We start from the raw sequence: 25,784 nt of genomic DNA on the forward strand, positions 1-25,784 counted from the left end.
GTAAGTACATTGGTAACATCATATTATATTTTTTAAAGTATTAATCTTCAATAATTTTTAAGACTCTGGGCAAAGTTGGCCACGTGCAACAAATATACAACGACAATGACCTAAAAGTAGAAGTATGTAACACCACATGGACCTACAACCCTTTAGCAGTGACAAAACTTGCCAGTAAAGACGGTACCATGCACGGAACCACGTCTGGCGAACGATTAAGTGCTCTGCTGAAGAAATTATTCGAGACTCACGTATCTGGTGATGTTAATGAAGAATTGGTCAAGTGTGCTGCGAACGGTGATTCACAAAAGTGTGAAGAAGTATTGAAACAAAGCAACACAGCTGGGGCTGGAATAGGTAAGTGAAATTTTGAAGGTTTATTGACGGAATGATCTTTTATTTATAATTTTGTACTAGTATTATCATTAATCTAGCAATATTGAACAGTAAAGACCTCTAAAATAATGTAGGTTGGTCTGGAACTCTCCATCACTTCTCAAACATATTAAAATAGTCTCTAAACATTATAGAATACTCCAATGATACACTCAAAACGTTCAAAATTGTTCTGGAGTCATCCATTATTCTTTAAATTTCTTCAGCATTGCCCCTAAAACCCCTTTAAACACTTCAGGTCAGCATTGAAACATTACAGAATCCTTTAATGTCTTGTAACGATCTCTAAAACAATCTAGGCTGCTCTAAAACTATCCATGACTTCTAAAACATTTTATAATAATCTCGAAAATGCTCTAAAGTGTAGTGCTCCAGGGGCACCTAAAACATTCAAAATTGTCTTGGAATCATCCACCATTTTTTGAAATCTTTCAGAATAGTCTTCAAAACTCCTTGAAGCACTTTAGGTCAACATGAAAACTGTACAGGCTCCTCTAAAGTCTTGCAAGGACCTCTAAAACAATCTTGACTTCTAAACCATGACTTCTAAAACATTTTACAATGATCCAGAGATAGTCAAAATATTCAAAATTGGTCTGGAATCACCCATCATTCTTTAAAACAGTTCAGAATTGTCCGTAAAAGCTGTTGAAACACGTCAGGTCAGCCTTGAACCCTTACATTAACACTTAATACATCTCTAAAACAATGTAGGCTACTTTAAAACTATCCATGACATCTAAAACATTCTATAATAGTCCCCAAACGTTTAGGATGCTCCAAAGTGCTCCGGAGGCACTCAGAACATTCAAAATTGTTCCAGAATCATCCATCATTCTTTAAAACATTTCCGAATAGTCCCTAAAACCACCTAAAACACTTTCTGGAACTTTCCACGACTTTTAAAACATTTTATGATCGTCCCCAAAAGTTCTAGAATGCCCCAAAGTGCTCCAGAGATACTCAAAATATTCAAAACTGTTCTGGAATCATCTATCATTCTTTAAAATATTTTAGAATTGTCCCTTAACTCCCTTTAAACAGAGTCCCCTAATGTCTTGTAAGGATCTCTAAAAGAATCTAGGCTACTTTGGAACTACTCATGACCTCTAAAACATTCTATTATAGTCCCCAAACCTTCTAGGAAGCTCCAAAGTGCTCCAGAGGCACTCAACTTTCAAAATTGTTGTACAAAATCCTCTAATTTATTGCAAGGACTTCTTAAACAATCTAGGCTACTTTGGAAATATTCGTGACATCTAAAACATTTCATAATAGTCCCCAAAATTTCTTGGATGCTCCAAAGTAATCCAGAGACACTCGAAACATTCAAAATTGTTCTGGGATTATCCATAATTCTTTAAAACATTCCCAATAGTCCTTCTTCTTCTTAAAGTTCCATCTCCTATCGGAGGTTGGATATCATAACGGCTATGGTCACTTTGTTGGCTGCTGCTCTGAAAAGTTGTAGTGAACTACAGTTAAACCATTCTCTAAGGTTCTTCAGCCAGGAGATGCGTCTTCTTCCTATGCTTCTTCTTCCTTGGATCCTTCCTTGCATAATAATTCTCAGCAGCTCATATTTTTCTCCTCTGGTTATGTGACCCAAATATTCTAGTTTTCTTCTTTTTATGCTGTTCATAATTTCTATTTCCTTATTTAGACGTCGTAGTACCTCAGCATTGGTAATCCTTTGAACCCACTGAATTTTTAATATTCTTCTGTAACACCACATTTCGAACGCTTCTATTTTTCTTATGTGTTGTTTCTTCAATGTCCAAGCTTCCATTCCGTATAGTAAGATAGAAAATATGTAACATCTTAGAGCCCTCAATCTGAGATGCAACTGAAGGTCTCTGTTGGTAAGCATTGTCTTCATTTTCACAAATGCTTGCCTTGCAGTTTCAATTCGGACTTTGATTTCTCTGCTTTGGTCATTTTTGTCATCAACCCAGGTTCCCAGATATTTATATGTCTCTACTTTTTCTATTTGGGTTTGCTCTATCATTAATCTTTCATTTCCATGTTGCGTTTTTGAGACAATCATAAATTTAGTTTTTCTCTTATTTATTTTTAGTCCGTATCTAATGCAATAATCGTTAATTCTATTTACCAATTCTTGTAGCGATTCCAGGGTGTCTGCCATTATAACGGTGTCATCAGCGAATCTTATGTTATTTACTATTCTTCCGTTTACAGAGATTCCATCACCCAGATCCGCTATCGCTTCCTGGAATATGGCTTCACTGTACACGTTAAACAGTAATGGTGACAGAACACAGCCCTGTCTTACTCCTCTCTTTATATCTATATTTTCGGACTTTTGTTCTTCTATCTTTATATTGGCCTTTTGATTCCAATACAGATTGATAATGATTCGTAAGTCTCGTCTGTCTATATCTTTGTTTCTCAGTACTTCTATTAGTTTTTCATGTCGGACCCTGTCGAATGCCATCTCGAAGTCGATGAAACAGGAATAAATATCTAGGTTCATATCTAAGCATCTTTGAGAGAGGACATTAAAAGCAAACAATGCCTCTCTCGTTCCCAGTCCCTTGCGGAACCCAAACTGAGTATCATCCATATCATCTTCTAGTTTTCTATATAATCTTCCATGAATCACCTTTAGAAATATTTTGAGGGTATGGCTTATTAGTGATATTGTCCTATAGTCTGAACAATCTTTGGCATATACTGTTTTTGGTATTGCTACAAAGGTGGACACCAACCATTCCTGTGGGATTTTTCCAGTTTTATATACTTCATTAAATAGGTCCAGAAGTACAGGTAGAGTTTCATCGTCTAGACATTTCAGTAGTTCCGCAGGTATTTCGTCTGGACCTACAGTTTTTCCGTTTTTTGCGTTTCGTATTGCTTGTTCGATTTCCTCTATTATGATCTCTGGCCCCGTTTCGCTGTAGTCTTAAGTCAATAGCCAATAGTCCTTAAAACCACTTAAAACCTTACTAGCTCGTCTAAAGTCTTACAAGGAACTCTACAATTAACTCTGCTCTGTCCATGACGTCTAAAACATTTTATAACAGTCCCCAAATAATCTAGAATGTCCTAAAGTGCTCAACGGACACTTAAAACAGTCAAACTTGTCCTGGAATTTCCGAAACATTAAAAAAAAAACATAAAAACATTTCCTATTAGTCCCTAAATCTACTTGACACACTTCATATGCCAGATTTCAAACCTTACAGGCTCATCTAAAATCATGCAAGGAACTTTACAATTTAGGCTGCTCTTTAACTGTCTATAACTTCTAAAACATTTTATAACAGTTCCCAAACATTCTTGAATGCCCTAAAGTGCCCAAGGGACATTCAAAACAGTCAAAATTGTCCTGGAATCATCCATTATTCTTTAAAACATTTCAAAATTGTCCGTAAAAGTCGTTGAAAAACGTAAGGTCCGCTTTGAACCCTTACAGACTCATCTCAGGTCATGCAGGGACCTCTAAAACAATCGTAGGTTACTTTAAAACTATCCAAGACCTCCAGAACATTTTATAATAGTCCCCAAACGTTCTAGGATGGTGCAAAGTGCTCCACAAACACTCAAAACTTTCATAATTGTCACAGAATCATCCATAATTTGCTCCAGGGAGTGTCTATTATCGAATTCTATATCGGAACTCCGTATGAATTTTTGTAGAGCTACTCTTTCCATGCATTGGCTATTCTTTATCATTCTATGCCACAATTTATTACTAGATATGATCGTCCAAGTTCAGCTCATGGTGGCACCCTAATTCTTTCTACAAATAACGATTTTTTGAGTTTTCATTGGTTTATAACAAGAATCTTAATCTATACATTCTTTGCATTTATAGATCACCTAATTCTTCCACGGAACTATTTTTACAGAACCTGTTAAATTTGTTAGACGACCTGTCCAATAAAAGCAGAAAGATTCTATGCAGTGACTTGAATATTAATTACGCTGTTGCTTGTGCTACCCAATTATTCTTGGTTAATATATTCGAATCGTATGGTTTCACAATGCACGTTAATTCTCCTACAAGAATTATTAAAACAACATCTACCATAATTGATTATATTGTCTCAGACTTCCCACCCCTTGATGTACGCTCTACAATTATTAATGCAGGACTATCTGGTCATGAAGCAGTATATACCAAGTTTAACTCTCTTAACAAAAAATCCTCGAAAACCTAACGTTTAGGTAGGATTTTTTCCGCTCAGAACTTTCGTAAATTCCAAAATTTGTGCTTGACTTCTGTGTGACACTTTCCCTCTGTGGACATGGTCTATAATTTCAGTCATTTTTTTGATAGGCTTGTCTGTATTTTCAAAAAGTCATTTCCTTTAATTACAATTAAGTCAAAACATCACAAAATCTGGACTACCAAAGGTATCCGCATATCAGCCAAGAATATGGGTTCACTACTGTACAACAAGAAATTTACTACCAACGTCTTTGTCACTGAATATATCTCCAAGTACAGAGGAACCTATCTAAAACCTATCAAAACAGCTAAAAAAATTTACTATCAGAATCGTCTGGATAGCTCTAAAAATGTTGAAAAAGAGAAACTTGGTCTAACCTAAACAAACCCTAAAAATCTAAATGAATACTTCAATCTGAGTAAAAATATAACATCAACTATTTGGCCACAACAAGATCCTATTTCCTATCTCCCCAATTCAAAAAAATCTCGATTTCATTCTTTATAAGATCAGTTGATAAATCTGAATTGATCATGACTACTCCACCAGAAATTCAACCTTTGATGTGTATTTACCGATTCCACCCACTGAGTTTGTAAAGAAATCTATATTATATTCGACAAAAACAACTATACAACCATCTCCTTTTGTAACTTAAATCTACAACTTCTTTCCTTAAGTTCCGTAAATTGACAAAAACCCATCTATCTGAAAGACCATATTATTCAGTGGAAGAGTTTCTTAACGAATAACTAAGAAATATTAGTACGTTTAGGTACAAGCAACTGAAGCATTTTTATATATATATTTGGGTATCACATGCAGGAACTTAAACTTATTGGTAAACTAATTAGTAAGGTTTTATTATACAATTTGCGGTTTAGTTAAATTTTGTAAAAGATTATATATTTTATTATCTTTTATTTTGTGACATTGACGATTTATGTAATTTTAGTAAATTTTAATTGTTATTGTTATTTTGTTTTGACTTTTTGTAAGCTTTGTCCATAAAATTGTACAATTTTCAGTGACAATAAAGCATATTTCTTCTTTTTTTTCTTTTTCTATTTTCATAAAAAGAAAGTCAGAAAAACAACAATTTAAAATGTACCGAAATTACATAAATCGTCAATATGACAAAATAAAAGATAATAAAATACACAATATATTGCAAAATTTAAATAAATTGAAAATTGCATAGTTTTAGTTGCTGCATGTGATACTGAAATATATATTTATACAAATATTTTAGTTACTTGTACATAAAGCTATTCACTGAAATATATATTTATACAAATACTTTAGTTACTTGTACATAAAGCTATTCGTTCAGAAACTCTTCTACTGAATAATGGTCTTTCAGATAGATAGGTTTTTGTCCTTTTACGGAACTTAAAGAAAGAAGTTGAAGATTTAAATTGCAAAAGGAGGTGGTTGTACAATTTTTTTGCTGAATATAATATAGATTTCTTTGAATTTCTAGTGGAGTAGTCATGATTAGGACTTGCTGGAAAAACATGTAGGTGTTTACGAATTAAGAAACACTTTCTAAAATATATAAAAAGGGAAGAGTTAAAATCCCGTGATTTTTTAAGTACGTTTTTCAAAATGTTATTCTATTGAGGCCAAAAAGATACTGTATTGCTCATAAGAACAAAGAAAAATATGTTATTTTGGAAGATGCTAAATTGATTTCCTTCGAAACAGATCTTACTGATTAGCAGGCTGAGGCTTCTAAAAAATTAGACTTCCACCAACACTTTTTTTATTTGAGGGGTTTTTACACCACCTCTGCTACAAAACTGGTATGAAATAGATTACTTCCACTGTTTTCTTACCTCTTACCATAAGAACTAGAACATGATCTGCTATATATGAATCTTTGTTATCTCCTATGTCTTTAACGCCATCTATACACCTACTATGCTCATTGTAACGAAGACTTGGCATAATTGCCATTTCATCAAATATTATAGCTATATGCTTATAAATTCCTACTATTTTTGATATTGTTGCTTTTAGTGACTCAAATATTAACTTAATAATCAATTCCTGGGCCCCCAATAGTTTAAGCCAGAAGTTTGTTTAATAATGACTGGGTAAGATAAATAGATTGGAAAATATACTATATGAACAAGCACTTTGTTTTTATAAAGACAAAGTTAAACATTTCTCATTAAGAGTAAATCGTCTTAGCTTTTTTGCTTTACAGCTCTCTCTGTACTGAATTTGAATTAGCATAGCTGCCATTCTATTAATGTTCTGAAGATCAACCAATTTATTTTCTTTATAAAACTCTTTAGCTTGAAACAGGCTACTACTAACTTTTTACTATTTCTTTCCAAAGAATATTTTATGGTGTAGTTGTTTTAATGCTTCATATATTTTTTTCTTTTTAGGGGTAATTTTACTTCTTGTAATCTTGCACTGCTGCAATATTTTCAGCGGTGTGATATTCTTAAGGGAGACACCTAAAAGTAAATGTGATTTTAATTCCTTTCTTCAATACTTACAAGGCAAACATATTCATTATATTAACCTTCGTGTAGTGGCATTACTGCGTGAGATACTTAGTAGACAGTTTTTTGATGGAGACTATGAACACAGGCAAGCTCCTATTTTTAGTTTTTAGCCCCAGCTGGTCTATGATACGGAGGCAACTAAACTTATAAAAAAACTCTAGTATCACTATCCGAAGGTTAAGCAAACTGTTAATTTTATATTTAATCATATTAGAGAATGTTTACAAATCTGCTTATGACAATACAAAATATAAAATTTTAACTACAATAACCTTTTAAATTCTTACTCTCACCAGTTTTTACAATTAAAATCTCTTCGTTTGGTAACTGTGCATAATTGTGTTCTGCAACTAAAAAGTTTCATGAAATAGTAACCAATTGGAAAATTATTAATTTATCTTCCCAAAAAGTTAATATAATAATTGATAGCATGATTCACTTCAAATAAAATAATTTTTATTAATTACATATCAGGGTTACTTACTTTCTGTTACATTTGCTTTCGCATACAATATTGAAATACTTCTGGGATGTAGATTAGAACAGGAATCTAAAATCAATTAGTTATTTGTTCTCGGGAATTGCATTTTGGTACAAGCTATGACTCCATGTAGAAGCAAACTTATCTTCAAAGTGCCTGTGGCATATTCGTTTTGTTTTAAAAACTGTAGTGGAATTTTGGAATTCATCATATCAAAATTAGGATTTTTTATAACACTAAGCCACTTCCTAAATCGTATAATGTCTTTATCAGACTTAGGAAAGACATGTCTAATTGTTGAGGAATTGGTACATTCTAGGATACAACATTTATTATGAAAAACTATATTTAACTAATTATTATTAATCTACAAAATACTATTTGCAGTCCAGGAACATTTCAAACACAAACTAATTTGAGGTTGATGCTAACAATAACCCAGATTTATTAAACCAAGTTTAGTTTGATTTTTTTTGCAATAATAACCATTAAATCAAACAATTTAGACGAATAATAACTATCTGAAATCTGATTATATTCACGCTAATCAATTACTGACAATTTGCGATTGACAATTATAATTTTTAGTTTGGCTCTAAACCTAAACTGCAGAGTATAGACTATACACAGAGTATAGTGACATCTTAAGATTTGTATCGGTACTACAAATGACATTTAGTTTAGTTTGACCTTGAGCTACCTGCGTGAAATGTCTAGTTATTAGTGGTCTGTGATTCTTACTATGTCTTGGCTATTCTTGGTCCCTTGTTCGACGGTTTTTTGTTCGTTTTCTCGTTTCCTGTGGAAACTGACCCTCTGCTGTATGTAATAGCATATTTTTTCCGAATTTATAGGGCTTGGTCTGAATTTATTTCTTGCAGAATTTTCGGCTACAACTGCGGCAGACATTATTAAAGACTGTGTGATAATTGCTCACTGATGGTAAGATTTTTGTATAAATTAGGTTGATACGAACGCAATTTTGTTTTGATTTCAGGTCCCGACGTAAATGGAGTTTTTGCAGGCCACACAGCACTCCAAGCAGCCAGCCAGAACGGTCATCTCGAAGTCATCTCGGTGCTTCTTCGTCATCACGCCGATGTCGAAATCGAAGACAAAGACGGCGACCGAGCAGTCCATCATGCCGCTTTCGGAGATGAGCCTGCAGTGGTCCAGCTGTTGGCTCACGCAGGTGCCGATCTGAACGCTAGGAACAAAAGAAGACAAACTGCGCTGCATATTGGTGTGAATAAGGGTCATATAGGCGTCGTCAAGATGTTGCTGGATCTGCAGTGTCATCCTAGTTTACAGGTACGTCGTTTTTATAATACATACTGTTTTCTAGACTTTTTATGGACGAATACTAACATCGGTGCCTATTTTAGTCTGACTTACTCGAAATATCTGCTTTGAATTTTTATTACAGGTACTTATTATTTAATATAGAATGATTTAATAATATAGTTAATATTTTGCGCCTCTCTATATACTTGACTATAAGAACTGTATTTTTTTACCGAATTAACGTGTCTCGACGACGAGGTTATTGACACGATGACAGTAAAATACAATTAAAGGGTATTACAAATACAGTTTTACATTTGACAATACACAATACTTATTTTTTATAAATTTAACCGTGATACATAATTACAATTCAAAGCAATTCATATAAAGCACTTAAATGTCTCTTAAATGTTTAAACAGACTTGTATATTTCTCAGTTTTATTCAACATTTCTTGTATATTTTCTCCCAACTGTGTTGTTTTCTTTTAGTAGAAATATGTGGACATTCTTTAAAGAAATGCTTGACTGCTGCAATGGCCGCATGCAGGTGGATCGGTAGATGCCATGAGAAAGCCATGTGTAAGCCGAGTGTGTCCACTTTTTAATCTTCTTAGAATAACCATGTGTCTTCTGGGCATGGGTGGTAGCTCTAAGAAAGGTATAACTGGTTGTATATCGTGTAAGTGACTCGGAGTTGTGTTCCCATTAGCTTGCCATTTGTCATATATAAGCTTTTTGAACATTTTTTTAATATCAATATGCAGCTGAATATTTGATATAGGTGTTACTAAAATAGAAGCTTCTTTTGCGGGTATATCTGCAGCCTCATGTCGTACAAGTCCTGGATGTGAAGGTACCCAGACAATAGTGACAATTACTCCATGGTCCATAAGTTTATTATATATGTCATGTATTAAATTTACCAGAGGATGATCTGAGAACATGTTTTTAATTACTTGTACTGATAATAAGGAGTCTATGCAAATCGCTACATTGAGGTCAGTTGGTTCCAACATACGAAAAGCCTCGACCATACCATATAGTTCCCGAGTGTATACATTACAAATTGCAGGAAGTCTGATTAATTTTGTAGTGCTGAAAGAGGAAACAACAGCACTGTTTATTGAAGGAGCAAAGGGAGGTATTGACATTCGGAATTTGCTTATGCAACGGAGGATGTGTAGATTTTATTTTATTTTTCCTGAAAGGGTGAAGTTGCAGCAAGATCGAAACCGTCGAGAAGAGAATTTAGTATACAAGGGAGATGTTGGGCAGCTCTAGTGGTCTGAGAATGACGAATGAGATTATTTGGTTGAATAAGTAGTTGGTGGACTGGATTTTGTGGATTGGCTAGCTGCATATGACAAAAGAAGATGTTGTCTTCTTAACCAGAGTGGCGGTTCGTTAGCTTCGCAGTACATGCTTTGAGCTGGGCTAGATCTGAAAGCACCTAAGCAGATTCTAAGACCCATATTGTGTAGGAAGTCAAGAGCTTTGAAATGTGACTTTGAGGCCGTCATATAGACAAAACTACCATAGTATATACTAGTAATACTCCGTTGTATGTCAAAGTTGGATTAACTGTTGTCGTTTTTCTGCAAAATTTCATGATTTTAGTTTTTTGAGATGAGAAGGAAAGCCCAATATGCCTCGACCACCTTTCTATATTATCAATGGCTGTTTGCATTAGTCGTCAGGTTGTTTCGATATTCTTTCCTCTGCAAAAGCGAACAAGGTCATCTGCATGTAATGCGTATTTAACTGGGAGATGAATACTTTTGCCTACATCATTAAATGCCAAACTGAACAAAGTTGTGCTTATAACAGAACGTTGTGGTACTCCATTACGTTGAATACGAGTAGATGACAGCTTTCCGTTTAAAATAACTTTAAAAGTTCTATCATCTAAAAAATTTTGCACAGAGTAGTATATTATGTTTCCACCAAGTCCACATTGTTGAAGATTTTGGAATATTACAGAATTTTGAACAGTGTCAAAGGCTCCTTTGACATAAAAAAGGCTGCTAATAAATCTTGTTTACAGGCCATAGAGGAAATAGGTGATTGTAAAATTACCAAATTATCTGATGTAGAACAATTAGATTTAAAACCGGATTGTGCCGGTGAAATAACTCATCGTTTTTCCAAAAACCAGACCAATCTTTTGTTTACCATTTTCTCTAATTAATTTGCACATGCTGCACGTCAGCGATATTGGCCTATATCTTCTTTTTAAAGTGCCTATCCGTTTGCCCTACGGCAGACTCAAGACATCTTGGAGTTATTCAGGATTATCTTGGAATATTTTAGGACTTCATGAGCAGCCTGAATGTTTTCTGAATATCCTGAAGTTTTTAAATGATATCTAGAAGATATCAGAACAGCAATAATTCACTTCATAAGAAGCCTGAATTTTTTCTTAATGTCCCAAAATATTTCTGTGAGATATAGAAGACTTCAGAACATCAACGAACATCTCAAGTGCTCTTTAAAGTTTTAGGGTAAATTGGAATTGTATAAAGCTTCCTTTTAACGACATAGAAAGCTACAGCGGACTCTACATAGGACAACTTGGAATTATTCGTGGTTACCTTGTAATATTTTACTACTTTAAAACCTTGTTTGTTCTGGATTGCTTCATGGAACATTTTAAAATATAATAGGACTGTCCTGTAATGTATATGGTGGCTCAGAACGACATCGAAGCAGGCCAGAATAGTTCATGATTGTCGTGTATGTTTCAGTGTGCTCTAGAGAGTTCCAGTTCAGTTAGTTTCAGTTAGCTTAGGCTTAGATAATACATGCGTATCCTGAAAGATTTCACGCGGCTCAAAATTATCGAGGAATAGCATAGAAGTCTATGGCAGACTTTGAGCAGTTTGGAGTCGTTGAATATTTTCATGTTATCAATTAGATCGAAAATCTCGTCCACATCATTTTGGTTTTTGGTTCAGACGCCTTTGTAAGATTTCAGGACATTCTAGAATGGTTAGGAATTGTTTTGGATCGTTTTAGGGGCTATGTAAGATTTTAGCCAACCTGAAATGTTACAGCACAGACCTAGAATATGTCTGCTAACTCTGGAAGACTTCAGGACAATCATGAATGTTTTCTTTCAGTTAGACCAGAAGACTGCAGAACAGTCAATAACATTTTCAGGTTTTTGGAAAGCTTCAAAGCAGACTGGAATGACGCAATGGAGTTGTTCGGAATTATCTGGAATATTTTAGGGATATTAACTATCCTTCCTTTCTCTGTAGTTCTTTAAATTTCTTTCTTATCATAGCCAAAGTGTCAGTCAAAATTTTAATATCTGTGTTGTTATATATTTAGAGAGGAGATGCCACGACAAACGTTCGTACGACTTCCAAATGTTTTGGAACAACTCTGGATTGTGTTACATTAGGTTAGTTTAGGGTTTTGGAAGACTTTTAACGTTTTTAAACATTTGCCAAATGTCTTATAATATATGTGGTGGCTCGGAAAGGGTTCTGAGCAGACCAGAGTGGTTGATAATTGTGCAGTTAGCTCTAGAGTGTTTCAGTTGAGATTTTGATGTTTGATGACAATCCTGGAATGTTTCAGTGGGTTTTCGGAGGCTTCAGAACTGCCAAACATTTTTCAGATGAAAGATTTAAGATAGCTGCGGAAGACTTGAATGCAGTCTGCAAATGCATGCAGAAGAACAAATGATATCGAGGTCTATGGCGGACAGGGGAGATTGGATTGTTTTAGATTCTTTAATGGAGCTCTGGAAGACTTTACTCACCCATAGAAAGCTTATGGTAACTATAGTGTACTTCAGAATAGTCAGGAACATTTTAAGTGCTAGGGAATGTTTCAGAGTTGGTTTCAGTTCTGACTCTACTTGATAAATTCTCAACAAAGATTAAATATGTTATGTCGTAGTGTGAAGGAAGACTGTTACCTATGAAATGGCGATGAAATTACTTTATGTGATGGATTTATTACTAGGCATAATATATTTTGTAGACTTTAGCCGACGGAGAAGGGAAAAAAGTTTTTAGTGTTCTTCTCCGGCCACGCGTCGATGGATTTTAGCTAGATTATAAACATTAAAATTCCAAACATACAATATTTCAGTTCGAGATTCATTTATTGTGGCTACAATAATCCGTTCGGGCGATAAAAGTACGCGCTGCATCCAAAAGCGGTAAAACTGTTCATATACATACATATATTGCGCGCCGGAAGACAAAACGTACATAAAAATATAAGAGATTCGCCGAAGATATATCTGTGGTAAAATTTAATTTTACGAAAGATATTGCATAGTTTCGCGATTTCGTGGCATTCATTTCTTTGCGGATGTATGCAAGTATGTGATTCCGAAATATTTTATTAGACTCCGACACAGAGAAACAACGTCGCCTAAGCCGTTACTAGTAGACGACAAAATGGTATCAGCTTTTAGCAAGAAAAACGATTGTGGTAAACCGGGAAATATGAAACAGAGTTATTTGTAGCATTTTTGATTACATATTGTATTCAAAGTAATAACAAAAACAGTAATTGGGAAGATGGATCGTGCGAGATTTTTTAAATATCGAAAAATTTTTTGACATAAACTTGTTTTGAAAGCTCTTATACTGGAGTGTAAGGTTGCCGGAGCTTTTCAATGTAATTATGCTATAATTTCACTATTTGGGAGAGTGATTCATCGTTTAAAGGCGCAGAAATGCGGAAAGACGTATGAAAATCCTGTGACGTACACTCACTTTTATTTTAACGTTAATTATATTTTATTTTTCAAATATTAATGTTCGAAATAGGCCACAATATATTTATTTACAAGTTTTTACTGACGTTTCGATCTCTATATCCAAAGACCGCTTTCAAAGATATAAATGATAGTTATATTTATTTTATTTGTTTATTATTATATATTTCTATAGTCTTATATTATTTATTTTCTTTTTTTTTTCTATCTTTAAAAGCGGACTAGTGATCGAAACGTCAGTGTATTAAACATGTAAATAGATATATTGTGGCTTATTTCCCACCTTCTCCCTAAAAATACAGAATGCCACAAACAAAAAGCTATAGAAAAATAAATATATCTGTCATTTGTATGTTTGAAAACGATCTCTTTATAGAGATCGAAACGTCCGTAAATTAAACATTTGAATAAATATATTGTGGCTTATTCCCAACATTATTTCTAAAAATACAGAACGACAACCAAAAAGCCATAGAAAATAAATATTACCATCAGTTGTATCATTGAAAACGGTCTCTGGATATAGAGATCGAAACGTCAGTAAATAAACATATGAATAAATATTTTGTGGCTCATTCCCTACATTCCCCTAAAAATACAGAATGCCACAAACAAAAAGCTATAAAAAAGAAGTAATTTTGCAGAAAGCTTACTGATACCACCCTGCTGTCGCGGAAGTTACGCTAAAACGTCTTTTGACGTGACCCGTCCTTAAAGAGTTAAACAATGAAATTTTTTTAAAACAAATTTTAAGACAGTTTCCACACCACCCCAGAGGTATGTCTTGTGGCGCGTTACTTTTTTTAAATGGTTGTTCGCCAAGAGCCATATTGTCCCATTAAATAAAATAAACAAAATACTTAAACAGTATAAAACAAAACAAAATAAAATCCTATAAAACAAAATAAAATTCTATAAAAACAAAATAAAAATAATTCCTTAACTTAGTTTAATTTGAACGTTTTGTTATTGAGTGCTACTTCTCCTTTCACTTGCGCCCAGATAAGTTCAATGGGATTAAGTTCGCAATGATAACTAGATGTCAACTAGCTAAAATTGAGCATTGATTCTTCGTATGCAATCCTCTTTTCTGTAAGCCATTCTTGAATCCTCCCTTTCAATTTCTTTCACAATCACCTGTTTTCTTCGACTCAAATTGAAAAAAACCATCATCAAGGAACCCTGAATCACTTCCTATATGGGTGATGATTAAACGCCATCCCTTTCCTGATGGAGCTTTTAATCCTGTAGATCAGCCTTCTATAATTGCTTCGCGTTTACTTTTGACATTTAAATCTTGCCAAACTTTTCCAACTGTATGACCTTCGTTAATCCAGGTTTCATCCAAATAACATATTTTGTGTCCAGTGCTGCGAATTTTGCGTATTTCTTCTAAATATTTTCTTCTCCACACAATAATTTAATTTTTTTCTAATAGCATACTTTTTCTGTTGAGTTTTACATATCGAAAGTTCATTTCGCGCATGGTCCTGATTAAGACTCTACGAGATATCTTGGATAAGGAGTCATCGTTTTCGAGCTCTTGAGAAATATTTTTCAGTGTTGTAATTTCACTCCGAAAATAAAATGAATGAATTTTTCGACGTATAATATTCCTTGTCTCGTCATCCAAAACAATGCTTTTCCTACCTCTAGTTTTACCTTTTTCTTGCTTTTTATTTTCCGATGTATTTTTAAGTACACGATAAATAACGGATACTTTTGTTAAACTGCTACAAATGTCGACCGCTTGGATTTAATGCCATTTTTCTGCCGACAATTCCTTCATAAACGTTTCGTATCATTACCTTCTCTTCGGACGCTAACATTTTCCTTTTCTTTTGCGGCTTTTCATTTTTGGAATCAACATCAGAATTTTGCTGTCTTCTTTTGGAACAACTCGATTTTTCGTCCAACTCCAATAAAACTCAAAACAAATAATCACAGAATATAACTAAAAATTTACTATAAAACGACAAACTATAATACTCGTATTATCAATAACACGTTTGGCACACTATAACAAGAATTGGCTACACTGTACGACAACTCCTGATCAATTTTTCTATAGAGAAGCACAAATAAATATACTACTTATATATTGTGTAATTTCTTATGAGAAAACGCAAATTGCAATTGAGAACACGGGTAGTTTTCGAGGGCCGCTGTGTACATTTAAATTTGAGGATATTCAGCGTTTAAACGATGAATTACTCTCCCAAATAGTGAAATTATATCATAGTAGTTACAGTATTAACAGTTACTATGGAGGAAAACAGGTCAATATCTCTAATTTTTTATAACTGAATCGATTTTGCTAAAAATTTGGAATCGGGCTTATCTTAACCCTCTCCTTAACAAAAATTATCCGACTTTAGCTATAGCATTTCCTAACGTTTCTTTCTAAAGTATTTTCCACCTAAGAAGACATATACGATTTATATACATTCATATACGAAATTATACCCCGACTTACGCTCGGTCCCACTTATCGAGGTATTACTTACTGTATTTGATATTTAAAGAAAAAAAATCATGCTACAAAGTTGCCTCCCTTTATAATTGATTATATTTTCCATTTACTCGAATTACCCGGTATATGTTAAAAATTGTGATATTTTCATACTTCAGTAAGTAAATCGGTTGAAGAATTGGTATTTATTTGGACACTTTTTAATACTTCTTAATTACCCGGTAATTAACACGTTAATCGCCAGGACACCCGACATTTGGGTTTCAGATCCTGTGGTCGTACACGCCCCGACACCCATAGGGCAACCTTCACTACTAGCGTTAACATGAAAGCCTGTAACCCAACTGCCGTGCTTCGAAACACATTAATCTATATGAAAGTTTTTACAGATGGACCTGGCAGGTAAAACTAGTGATTGAGTTCGGCACTTTTTATGTATTTACTATCATTAAAGATTTTTCAAAAAAATTATAAGGATTTATGAAAAAACATTTTTATTTTAATTAAATATTACAAACAGTTTTTATTAATTATACAGAATAATTGTGAACGTCAAAAAAATATGATAAGCAATAAAACTTATTACAAGCGTCACATGAAAATTTTGATTTTGGTCCCTCTTCTGAGCGGTTTTTCGGCCTTCTTCAGCGCTTATTTTCGCATAACATACTACACATTTTCGACGATCTTTTGAAGCAACTTAATGTAAAATATGCTTTATGTTGTCATTTTCCTGCACCTTCGGGACATCCACTTCATGCATTTGTAACATACTTAGAGCAATGCTTTGTCTAAAATCCGTAATTGATATTTTGGCCTTTGTCACCATTTTATATATTATAAAAGCGTTTACTACTGCTGAGCCAAGTAATATTTCAAATGCAAGTTTTCTATACCACTTAATCTCTTTACGCAAAGGGGAAGGATATGATTTCAACTGATTGGATAGATCTATGAATGTTAGTGGTTGTGTCACTATGAATAGTGCTGAGACAAAGAATGTCACGTTTATCCTGCCATTTTAAAACAACTATCCCTGTATTACTTTCTGTTGCGTAAATTTCTCCTTTATTTAATTTTTGGGTCTCTACATCCTTTGGATTGTTTTTTCTACTTATACATTACAATTCCAAAGAATGTGGTAATTTCGTCCCTGTTAGTATCTTTCCATCTGTGTAATCGCGAGAAAACTGCCATAGGTTTGTTTTTGGTTTGTTGAGCATATCTCTTGGTCTCTACTACAATCAAATCCAGAAGTTCATCACTGAGATATATCTTGAAAAAATCATATGGTGCCTTTGTAGTAAAACTCTCAGCTATCTGTGTTGTAACACCGACATGATCTACATCAAAATTGAAATTTTTTAAATGGAAACCATTCGGAGGAAACCAGTGTAGTTCATCTTGTAAAAGTTCTTCATCATTTTCATTTTCAATTTGCATGGGAAAATTGCTATATTTATCTTTTAGTTTTTTTTCTCGGATTTATTTCTTCTAAAAAATCATCAGAATCACTACTTGAAGATATATTGGAGTGTAATACATTAGACCTTGCAGTGTTTATAACTGTTTCGCTGTTAGTGGTGGAAACTGAAGGTATTGAGGTGTTAGGCGGAAGCTCATCAATAGAAATCTTTGCTTTTATAGGGAACCTAAAAGTGATTATGCTTTAGTTCAAAAAATCCTGAAAGTTGAACTATAGTTGTAGAAACATTGAAACGTTTTATTTAGATTTAAAAATAGTTAACTAGAACTGAACTACATACAAATATTTAATCCTTAAGCCGTAAACAACACAACAAAAAGGAAAATAAGTTAATAAGTTTTTTGGCGATATGTTTCACATAACAATTACCTTTTTAATTTTTTCTTCATTGCTTCTACATTCAATGCACTTTCATCAGATTCAACATCTGATGATGAATTACTGGGCAAGTAATCATCTGAAGTATTATCTATGAAGTCTAAAGTCTCTTGTTTTTCGTCTGATAATAACTCATTCCATAATTTCAAAAGTCTCTCTTGCTCCTTTTCGTAACTTTTTTCCATTTTATTACGACACAAAACACAATACAATTTTTTATAATTCACAATCAACCTTATTACGCGCCGTAATTTCAACAAATGGATTGTAGACTAAACAAAACAACTGCAATTTTAGCACACACAGACTTATTAGAAAAAAATGACAACCGATACTCGGGTTTCGCGGCGCTCGGTCGTCAGATGATCTGAAACCCATAAGTAGGGTGTCATTTTCAAAATACATTTTTAGAGAACTTTTTTAACCTAGCGCTTTATAACAGCCAGTACATCATATCCGAGGTAAAAACCTAATGATTTACTAGAAAAACTAAGTTCGGCCTGGGGGTGGAATATTTTTCGCTTCATTTGGGCGATTAACGTGTTAATAGCGATAGGTACTATGTGATAATCACTTATGTTTTTATTTTACTTATTTATTGACAAAGCATCGACCACACTGTTCGGGCTTTGGAAGCCGAACGATCTTACAAGGCTCTTACAGAATCAGTAGATTCCATCAATGATTCGATTATTTTTGTAGTTTAGATAAATAAAAGAATCCAAAAAGATTACCAGTAGCAACGGAAACCAACCGAGAAAAATTAAACGCGATGTTTATGCTCTTAGAGTCTTATCTGGAGGCGCTTTTTGTATTTAATTTTATTTTTACCACCATAAAATGCAATTTTAATGCGGCTATCTCATTCATAACGGAATATTAAAAACGGCCTCATAACACTAAATTCAAGACTAATTAGCCATTTCTGCGGCAACGTTTGATATATTTAATCTTGTTTTTTCTCGTTTTAATGGCATTCCAGATGCTAAGCTCTTTAGAGGGAAAATTTCAATAAGAACAGTTTCTTTTTTTGGTCGATGACGCCTATGGAAATTATTTTTGGATATATTTTACATTAATTAATCTTTACAATTAGTTTTTGATTATATGTGTAACTTTTCCTGTAATAAGTCATGGAACTACTCGTTCCAGTACATTTTGTATCATTTTCTTACCTTAGTCCGTTGTAAGTAACGTATCAAATTTTTATAAAATTAGTATTATGATATGAGTCCACTCACCGCCCCACATACTTATAGTTAGGGATGTAATGATTTTCCCAAGGCATTCTTTGATCTAACAGTTGCTTTTGATAAATTTGCCCAAATTTTATGATAAATTAATTGTTATAAACTTTGTATCATTATAAACAGAACTTATTTATACAAAGTTTAATTAAAACATAAAAAAACGTCAATTTTCGTTGATTAGAACCGGAGATATTGCGACTTTTATAAATTTGAAGTTATACATTTAGTTTTTTTGAAATAGTAAAATCAAGAGGATGCAAATCGCTTCGGTTTTAACTTCTTCATCTTTGGGCATCATGGACGGATCAGTTTTTGTCAAAATTTTAACTTTTAATCTTTCAAACGTCCTTTTTAAATTTCTTAATCTTTATAAACAAAACCCCGGTGAATTCAAAGGCAGTTCTTGAGGTGTGCTAGTTGAAACTCGGCTTGGAATTGTGTCCCATATTGCTTTCTGTGCCGATCTTGTAATTATGTTCCACCGTGTTTTCTATTACGTCATTGGTTTTTAGAGGAATATAGAGATCCAACAAGGTATCCAAATATTCACGAAAATCATTCCAATTAGTGTATTTGTTGCCTAAGCTTGGCGCTGGTTCTTTTTGTACTATGTCAGCGCTGATTGTAATTAGAATTGGATAATGATCCGAAGACAATTCAAGACAAGACTTTGCCAATACGCAATTTTTGGGAATTCCCTTGAAAATTCCAAAGTCAACAAGATTAAGGATTTTAGTTCTGTCGTTTGACCAATAGGTTGGTTCACCTGTTGATATAAAGTCAAGACACTTGTTTTATGTTGTTTTTAATAGTTCTCTACCTTTTGGTGTTATTAATCAAGAGTCCCATTGTGTATGCTTGGCATTATAATCACCAGCCATAACAAATCTGGTGCCAAGTGTAGTAAATAGCTGCTTATATTGTTCGCTAGTTATTGAGTGACTTGGTGGGCTATACATTGCAGAAACTGTCAGTGAATCATGCCAGTCCCCTATGCTTATATTGGATGCTTGTATGTGATCTTTTAAATATTGGTTTAGATCGTGATTCTTGATTGTCCACCTAATAATAATTGCGAATCCTCCGTGTGCCATGCCATATGAATGATATGTGTAGTCGCTTGTGTAGTTCGAATGTTTAAAGTAGCTTCTTCTTATTTTTCCTCTTCTTCCTTTTTATAAGCAATTTTGCTTGTTCATTGGCGGATTAATACCTCTATGGAAGGTTGTCATTCCATCTTTTTCGCGGTCGTCTGATACTTCTTCTGCCGATTGGTGACTCATCTCTTGCTATTTTGACGACACGGGTCTCCTCCATTCTGCTTATGTGGTTATTGCATTCTTTTTTTCTATTTTGTGTCCATTCATTTATACACTGTACGTTACATTTTCTTCTAATGTCTTCACGTCTCTTTCGATCTCTCAGCGTATTTCCTGTAATTCTTCTCAGTACTCTCATCTCTGCCGTTTCCAGTAGCTTTTGCGTTGTGTCTGTGTCGGCTCTTGTTTCTGAGGCATATGCCATAATTGGTCTTGTACTGGCTTTATAAATTCTTGACTTCATCTCAGTGTTAACGTGTCTCTTTCGCCAGATAGTGTTATTAGGTCATCCTGCCAGTCTATTTGCCTTTTGTACTTGATCTCTCACTTCTTTGTCCAGTTCTCCATAGCTGGACAGTGTAATTCCAAGGTATTTTATTTCCATGATTTGTTCTGGTTGGTTCTTTGCTGACACTATTGTTTTAGTTTTCGGAGATGAGATTGTCATATTAAATTCTTTTGCTCTTATGTTAAATCTGTGGACCAGTCTTTGCAGACTATCTTCATCTTGGGCTATCAATATTGCATTGTCTGCGTAACAGAGTATTTTTCCTTTGTTAACGCTTTTAATGATTTCATCCATGATTAAATTGAAGTAAAGTAGCTTCGATGTGTAAAATGGGTTTGAGAAACGAGCATGATATCTATATTATGATTTATAATGAAGTTTTTTACTTCTGTTGTATGTTTTGCTAGCCTGTTGGCATTCCATACAGCTATTTTAAGCAACTTAATGATTTTGTTAATTTGGTCACGAGAGTGGTAAGAAGATTTATTATTGTCCCCATCTATTCCATAAGATTTTTTAACATGTTTTTAAGTTTATCTATATCATTCGAATTTAAACTCTTGGTGTGCTTGCTGCATTATTTAATATTTCTTGTGGCCGATTCCTTGTTGCCTAAGCATTATTAATACCGGGTTGTAAGTGTTCAAAAATTATATGGGATTTAGGAAAACTTTGTGTTTTAACTCAATTCTTTGTAGACAGAGCAACCTTTGTAATTTGCAGAATGGTTATGTGAGCATAGCTCAGTTGAAAGGTCTCCTGTGCATTTAACGCATTTCGATCTATTCTAGCAGTATTTCTGTGTGTGCCCATAACTGTACTGTTTCTCGTTTGTGATATGGGGGCTCAGTCTTTATACTACATTTTAGTAGGTATTCCAAGGTGTATATGTCTTTATTATTATTAGCTGGATTTATGTCATTGTGAAACATATGAATCCCCGGAAAATCAGGCTACTACAAAGAGCAACAAATGCTTATTACTTCATACAATGTTAGAACTCTTATATCAGACCAGAAGATGATGGAACTGGAGGAAGAGCTGCAAAGAATAAAATGTGAGATCATCGGCTTCTTACAAGTGTGTTCTAAAGCGTCGTGAATAGCTTTGGAGAGACAGTGTCTCCTTGCCGTATTCCTCGCTGTATACAGAATTTATCTGTTTCTTGTCCAGATAGTCGCTAGCTGTGGCATTTTGGTAGATATATTTGATTATGTCAGTGTAGCGATGGTCAGTTTGGCATTCTGTCAATGCTTTTAACATTTTCTGATGGCTTATGGTATCGAATGCTTTCTCGTAGTCGACAAATATCAGTTCCAATGGTTTGTTGTATTCTGCAGACTTCTCTATCAGGTTCTTTATCACTAGTAAGTGGTCGTTAGTGCTGTATGCCGATCTAAATCCAGCTTGTTCTCTAGGCCAGGGGTTCCCAATTTTTTTTGGTCTCGGAACCTTAATTGACGATATTTTTTTTTTGCGGAACCCTATTTTGACAAAATAAAAGGAATTACCTTGTAGTTTAAATATTTTTCATGTAGGACTGTACAAGAAGGCAGAAATTATGAATGAAAAATAATATAAGGAGTACAAAATATTTATTCTACAAAGATAAACACAATTAAGTAAGTAACTATAACTATATCCGGAGCTGCATCCAGCCCATTTCTGAACTTGTTTTTGGTATAAGCGTAAGCTGAAAAACCCATCTCGCATCGTCGTCACAAAAGGAAGTAGAACCATGATAGCTTTCTTAACGATTGCGGGGTATTCATCTTTAAGTGCAATCCAAAAGTCATTCAGATTAGAATCTTCTGATTCGAATTTTTGTTTTAGAAGGGTCGAAGGGTCGACACTTAATGTCGATCAAATTCTCATACTCTGGCATAGTTAGCATCGATGGCTTGGTATGTTTTGTGAATGGATTCTGAACCCAGTCGATATCCTGTAACTTCTCCGGGAAATAATCTTTCAAGGATTTTTCGAGGTTAATTAAATGTTCAATTATGTTTTTTCCCCATCTCAGGTTACTCCTAACTCTTTCTCTTCCAGGAAGTTATTTAAAAGAGTAAAACATTGCTAACTTTTTTGTTCCACACATTCTATCCAGAAGCAAATTTTGTTGTTAAGGGACGATATTTTGTCTTTTACTGAAAGTGTAGTTACTGTTCTTTCTTGTAGGAACTGGCAGAATACGTTGAGTTTATCGAATATATCAGCTAAGTAAGCCAATATCATGAACCATTGCTCATCATGCAATAGTTCAACAAGCGTACTAACAGATACAGACATGGGTTGTTCAGCAAAGAATATCGTAAGCTCATTGGGCAATTCAAATAATCTAAAAAGTGATTGATGCTGACTTCCTATCTCTTCACACGCTTTTTTAAAAAGCCTTAACTGGAGTGAACGTGATTTAACGTAGTTAACAATTTGTACGGCTTGATCGAGAACTTTTTTTAAAGCCGATGGCATTTTTTTCGCGACAAGGGTATGGCGATGCAGAACGCAGTAACTGCTACTACAATTGGGTGCAATATTCTTTATTCTTGTTACAGTTCCTTTTATTTTGCCGACCATAGCTGCAGCTCGCTGCACACATCAATACATTTGTTCTAGTCAATATGGTGTTGGTGGTGTATGCTTAAAAATTTTTACGAATAAGCAAAAACTTACCTGCAAAGATCGAAAATTCCAGATTAAAACAAGAAAAATTAATATCACTTTAACCTTTTTTCTTTACATTACACCAATAACTTCTAGAACACATCTAGTCTTGTGTCGCGGTAATTGACTTGGTGCGCGGGCTGTGGTTCTGCGCCCCCCCCCTCGCGTACCGTTGCGATGAGCAACTTGCCAACACAAGAGCGCTCACGTGCCGCAGCGCCAGCACATCTCAAGAGTGGATAGCCGGTGGCTTACCCTCACCACTCAACCAAATGGTATAAGATTTTTGCAGCGCACCATACCGGGGTTTAAGCGAAAAGTCGTAATTAGATGTAGTTATGAGTCTTTTCTACGAATGTTTTTTTTAACTATCGGACGGACGCGAAACCCATGCGCCCCTTCTCCGGAACCCCATGGTTCCGCGGACCACCATTTAGGAACCGCTGCTCTAGGTTGATAAAAGTCTAATTTAGCGTCCCGTCTTTATTTCATAATTTTTGTGAGAAGTTTATATATTTCTGAAAGCAAACTGATAGGATGGTAGTTTTTTAAATCTGTTATGTCTCCTTGATTATGTAATAAAGTAATGACTGCATTATTCAATTGAGAAGGAATTTTTCCTTGGTAGATGCATTCGGTGAAAAGCTTGGCCAAAGCCTGGATAATTTTATTTCCACCTAGTTTGATCGCTTCGATCACTACTCCGTCATCGTCAGGGATTTGCTATTTTTCATTTCTAAAAGCGCCGTTTTGATTTCGTATGAAGTTATTTCTGGCATTAATTCTGATCCCTGGTTTATGATTTTGGGCAGGGGTTGATCTTACCTTTCGTCGGTGCTCTCATACATTTCGCAATAAAAGGATTCGACAACCTCAAGGATTTTGGTTCTAGTAGTAGTAATGTGTAGTAATCCATCTTTGTTTTTTATTTGGTACATACTTTTGTTGCCTATGTTGTTCGTATTTCGCCTCAAAACTTTTAAGCTTTTGTTTTCTTGAATTATTTTAGTTATTTCTGTTGTATTGTTTTCTCTTATGTCTTTTCGGATTGACCGGTGGATATCTTTATTTAATTTTTTCAGTGTTGTGTAGTTGGAGACATATTTTTCCGTCAGCTGTCTTCTTTTACCTATTAGCTCTATATCTTACGTAGAATGAGGTAATTGTTTTGTCAAAACCTATACAGTTTTTAATTATAAAAGAAATTACCTAAAGAAAACGGCTTCGAAAGTTAAATAACCATTGTTTGGATTAAAAAATTATATCAGAAAAGTATTTCAGTCGAAGTAATAACGGGAAACATCTTTTCATTCTTATCTATTTCAATCTTCCTCGAAGTAGAGAGAAATTAGCCAACAGAATTACGGCAGTGTTGAGAAATTTCAAATTACTTTTCGAAGTATTTTCCCCCTGAGTGTATATATACCTTGGTAGTCTTCATCGAAGTGCTGGAGGCCTTCAAATTTAGCGATTATCATGGCTTACTGAATATTAAAGTACTTAACATTTAAGGAACCCTCTATGAAATATCAACCGGCTGGGTAATAACCAGAGATGGGGTAGCTGAAAAACAACGGGGACTTCGCAGGGTGTACATATTTTGTTAATGCGATGATTATACATTTATTTTAATACATTTTAGTAAAAAAAAAACAACTGCTGGACAAAATAAAACCTAGACAGTGGAAGTTATAAGATCGATGGCTTACATGTAAAATCTAGTATGTCTGATTAACTATATTTTTAGGAGGCGATAAAATGTTTTTAATTTCAAAAAAACGGCAATTTTTATAGACATGGGTTGTTTTTTAGACATTTTAATAGCGTATTTAATAATATAAAAAGAACAAAGAATGTAATCTCGTAACTTATTGTCACTATAAGACATACAAGTTTTAAGACTTAAGCATAAGACACATACAAGGGTTTATTTGCAATATTAATAAAGTAATTTTTTGTAAACTTTTTCCACACAAAAAACTCAAATTTTTACACATGGGGATAAAATCACAACATAATATAAAAAAATCAACAGGACTAGATTCAAAATTATGAGAAATCAGTATTTTAAAGAATCATAGAATTCGTGGAAGTGTTTGGGAATGAGACTCTTTAAGTCTTGCAAATGCTGGTACTTATGGGTTTTAATCTGTTGTGGGCATTGGTACAGCTGTTTTGGCTCTTCAAACTTAGTTTTTTGCACTCTTTTTCTCAACAGACTCCAGTTTTTATCAAAGCTTAATTTATAGAAAAATCGTGAACAATATCAGGTATGCCGATGATACAGTACTGATTGCTGGC

The 25,784-nt window shown here is 34.1% G+C and overlaps 1 protein-coding gene across 2 annotated transcripts in view; it reads left to right on the plus strand.

Annotated features, from left to right (window-relative positions):
- Positions 1-25,784, plus strand: part of mib1 (E3 ubiquitin-protein ligase mind bomb 1) — a 269,515-nt gene that overhangs the window by 5,872 nt on the left and 237,859 nt on the right. For both annotated transcript variants that reach the window (XM_072545279.1, XM_072545280.1), the window contains exons 6-7: positions 63-357; positions 8,593-8,906. In XM_072545279.1, coding sequence (XP_072401380.1) covers positions 63-357; positions 8,593-8,906 — 609 coding nt within the window. The remainder of the gene's footprint in view (positions 1-62; positions 358-8,592; positions 8,907-25,784) is intronic.

This window comes from Diabrotica undecimpunctata, chromosome 9 (genome assembly GCF_040954645.1).
Source record: "Diabrotica undecimpunctata isolate CICGRU chromosome 9, icDiaUnde3, whole genome shotgun sequence".
Classification (NCBI taxonomy): Eukaryota; Metazoa; Arthropoda; class Insecta; order Coleoptera; family Chrysomelidae; genus Diabrotica; species Diabrotica undecimpunctata.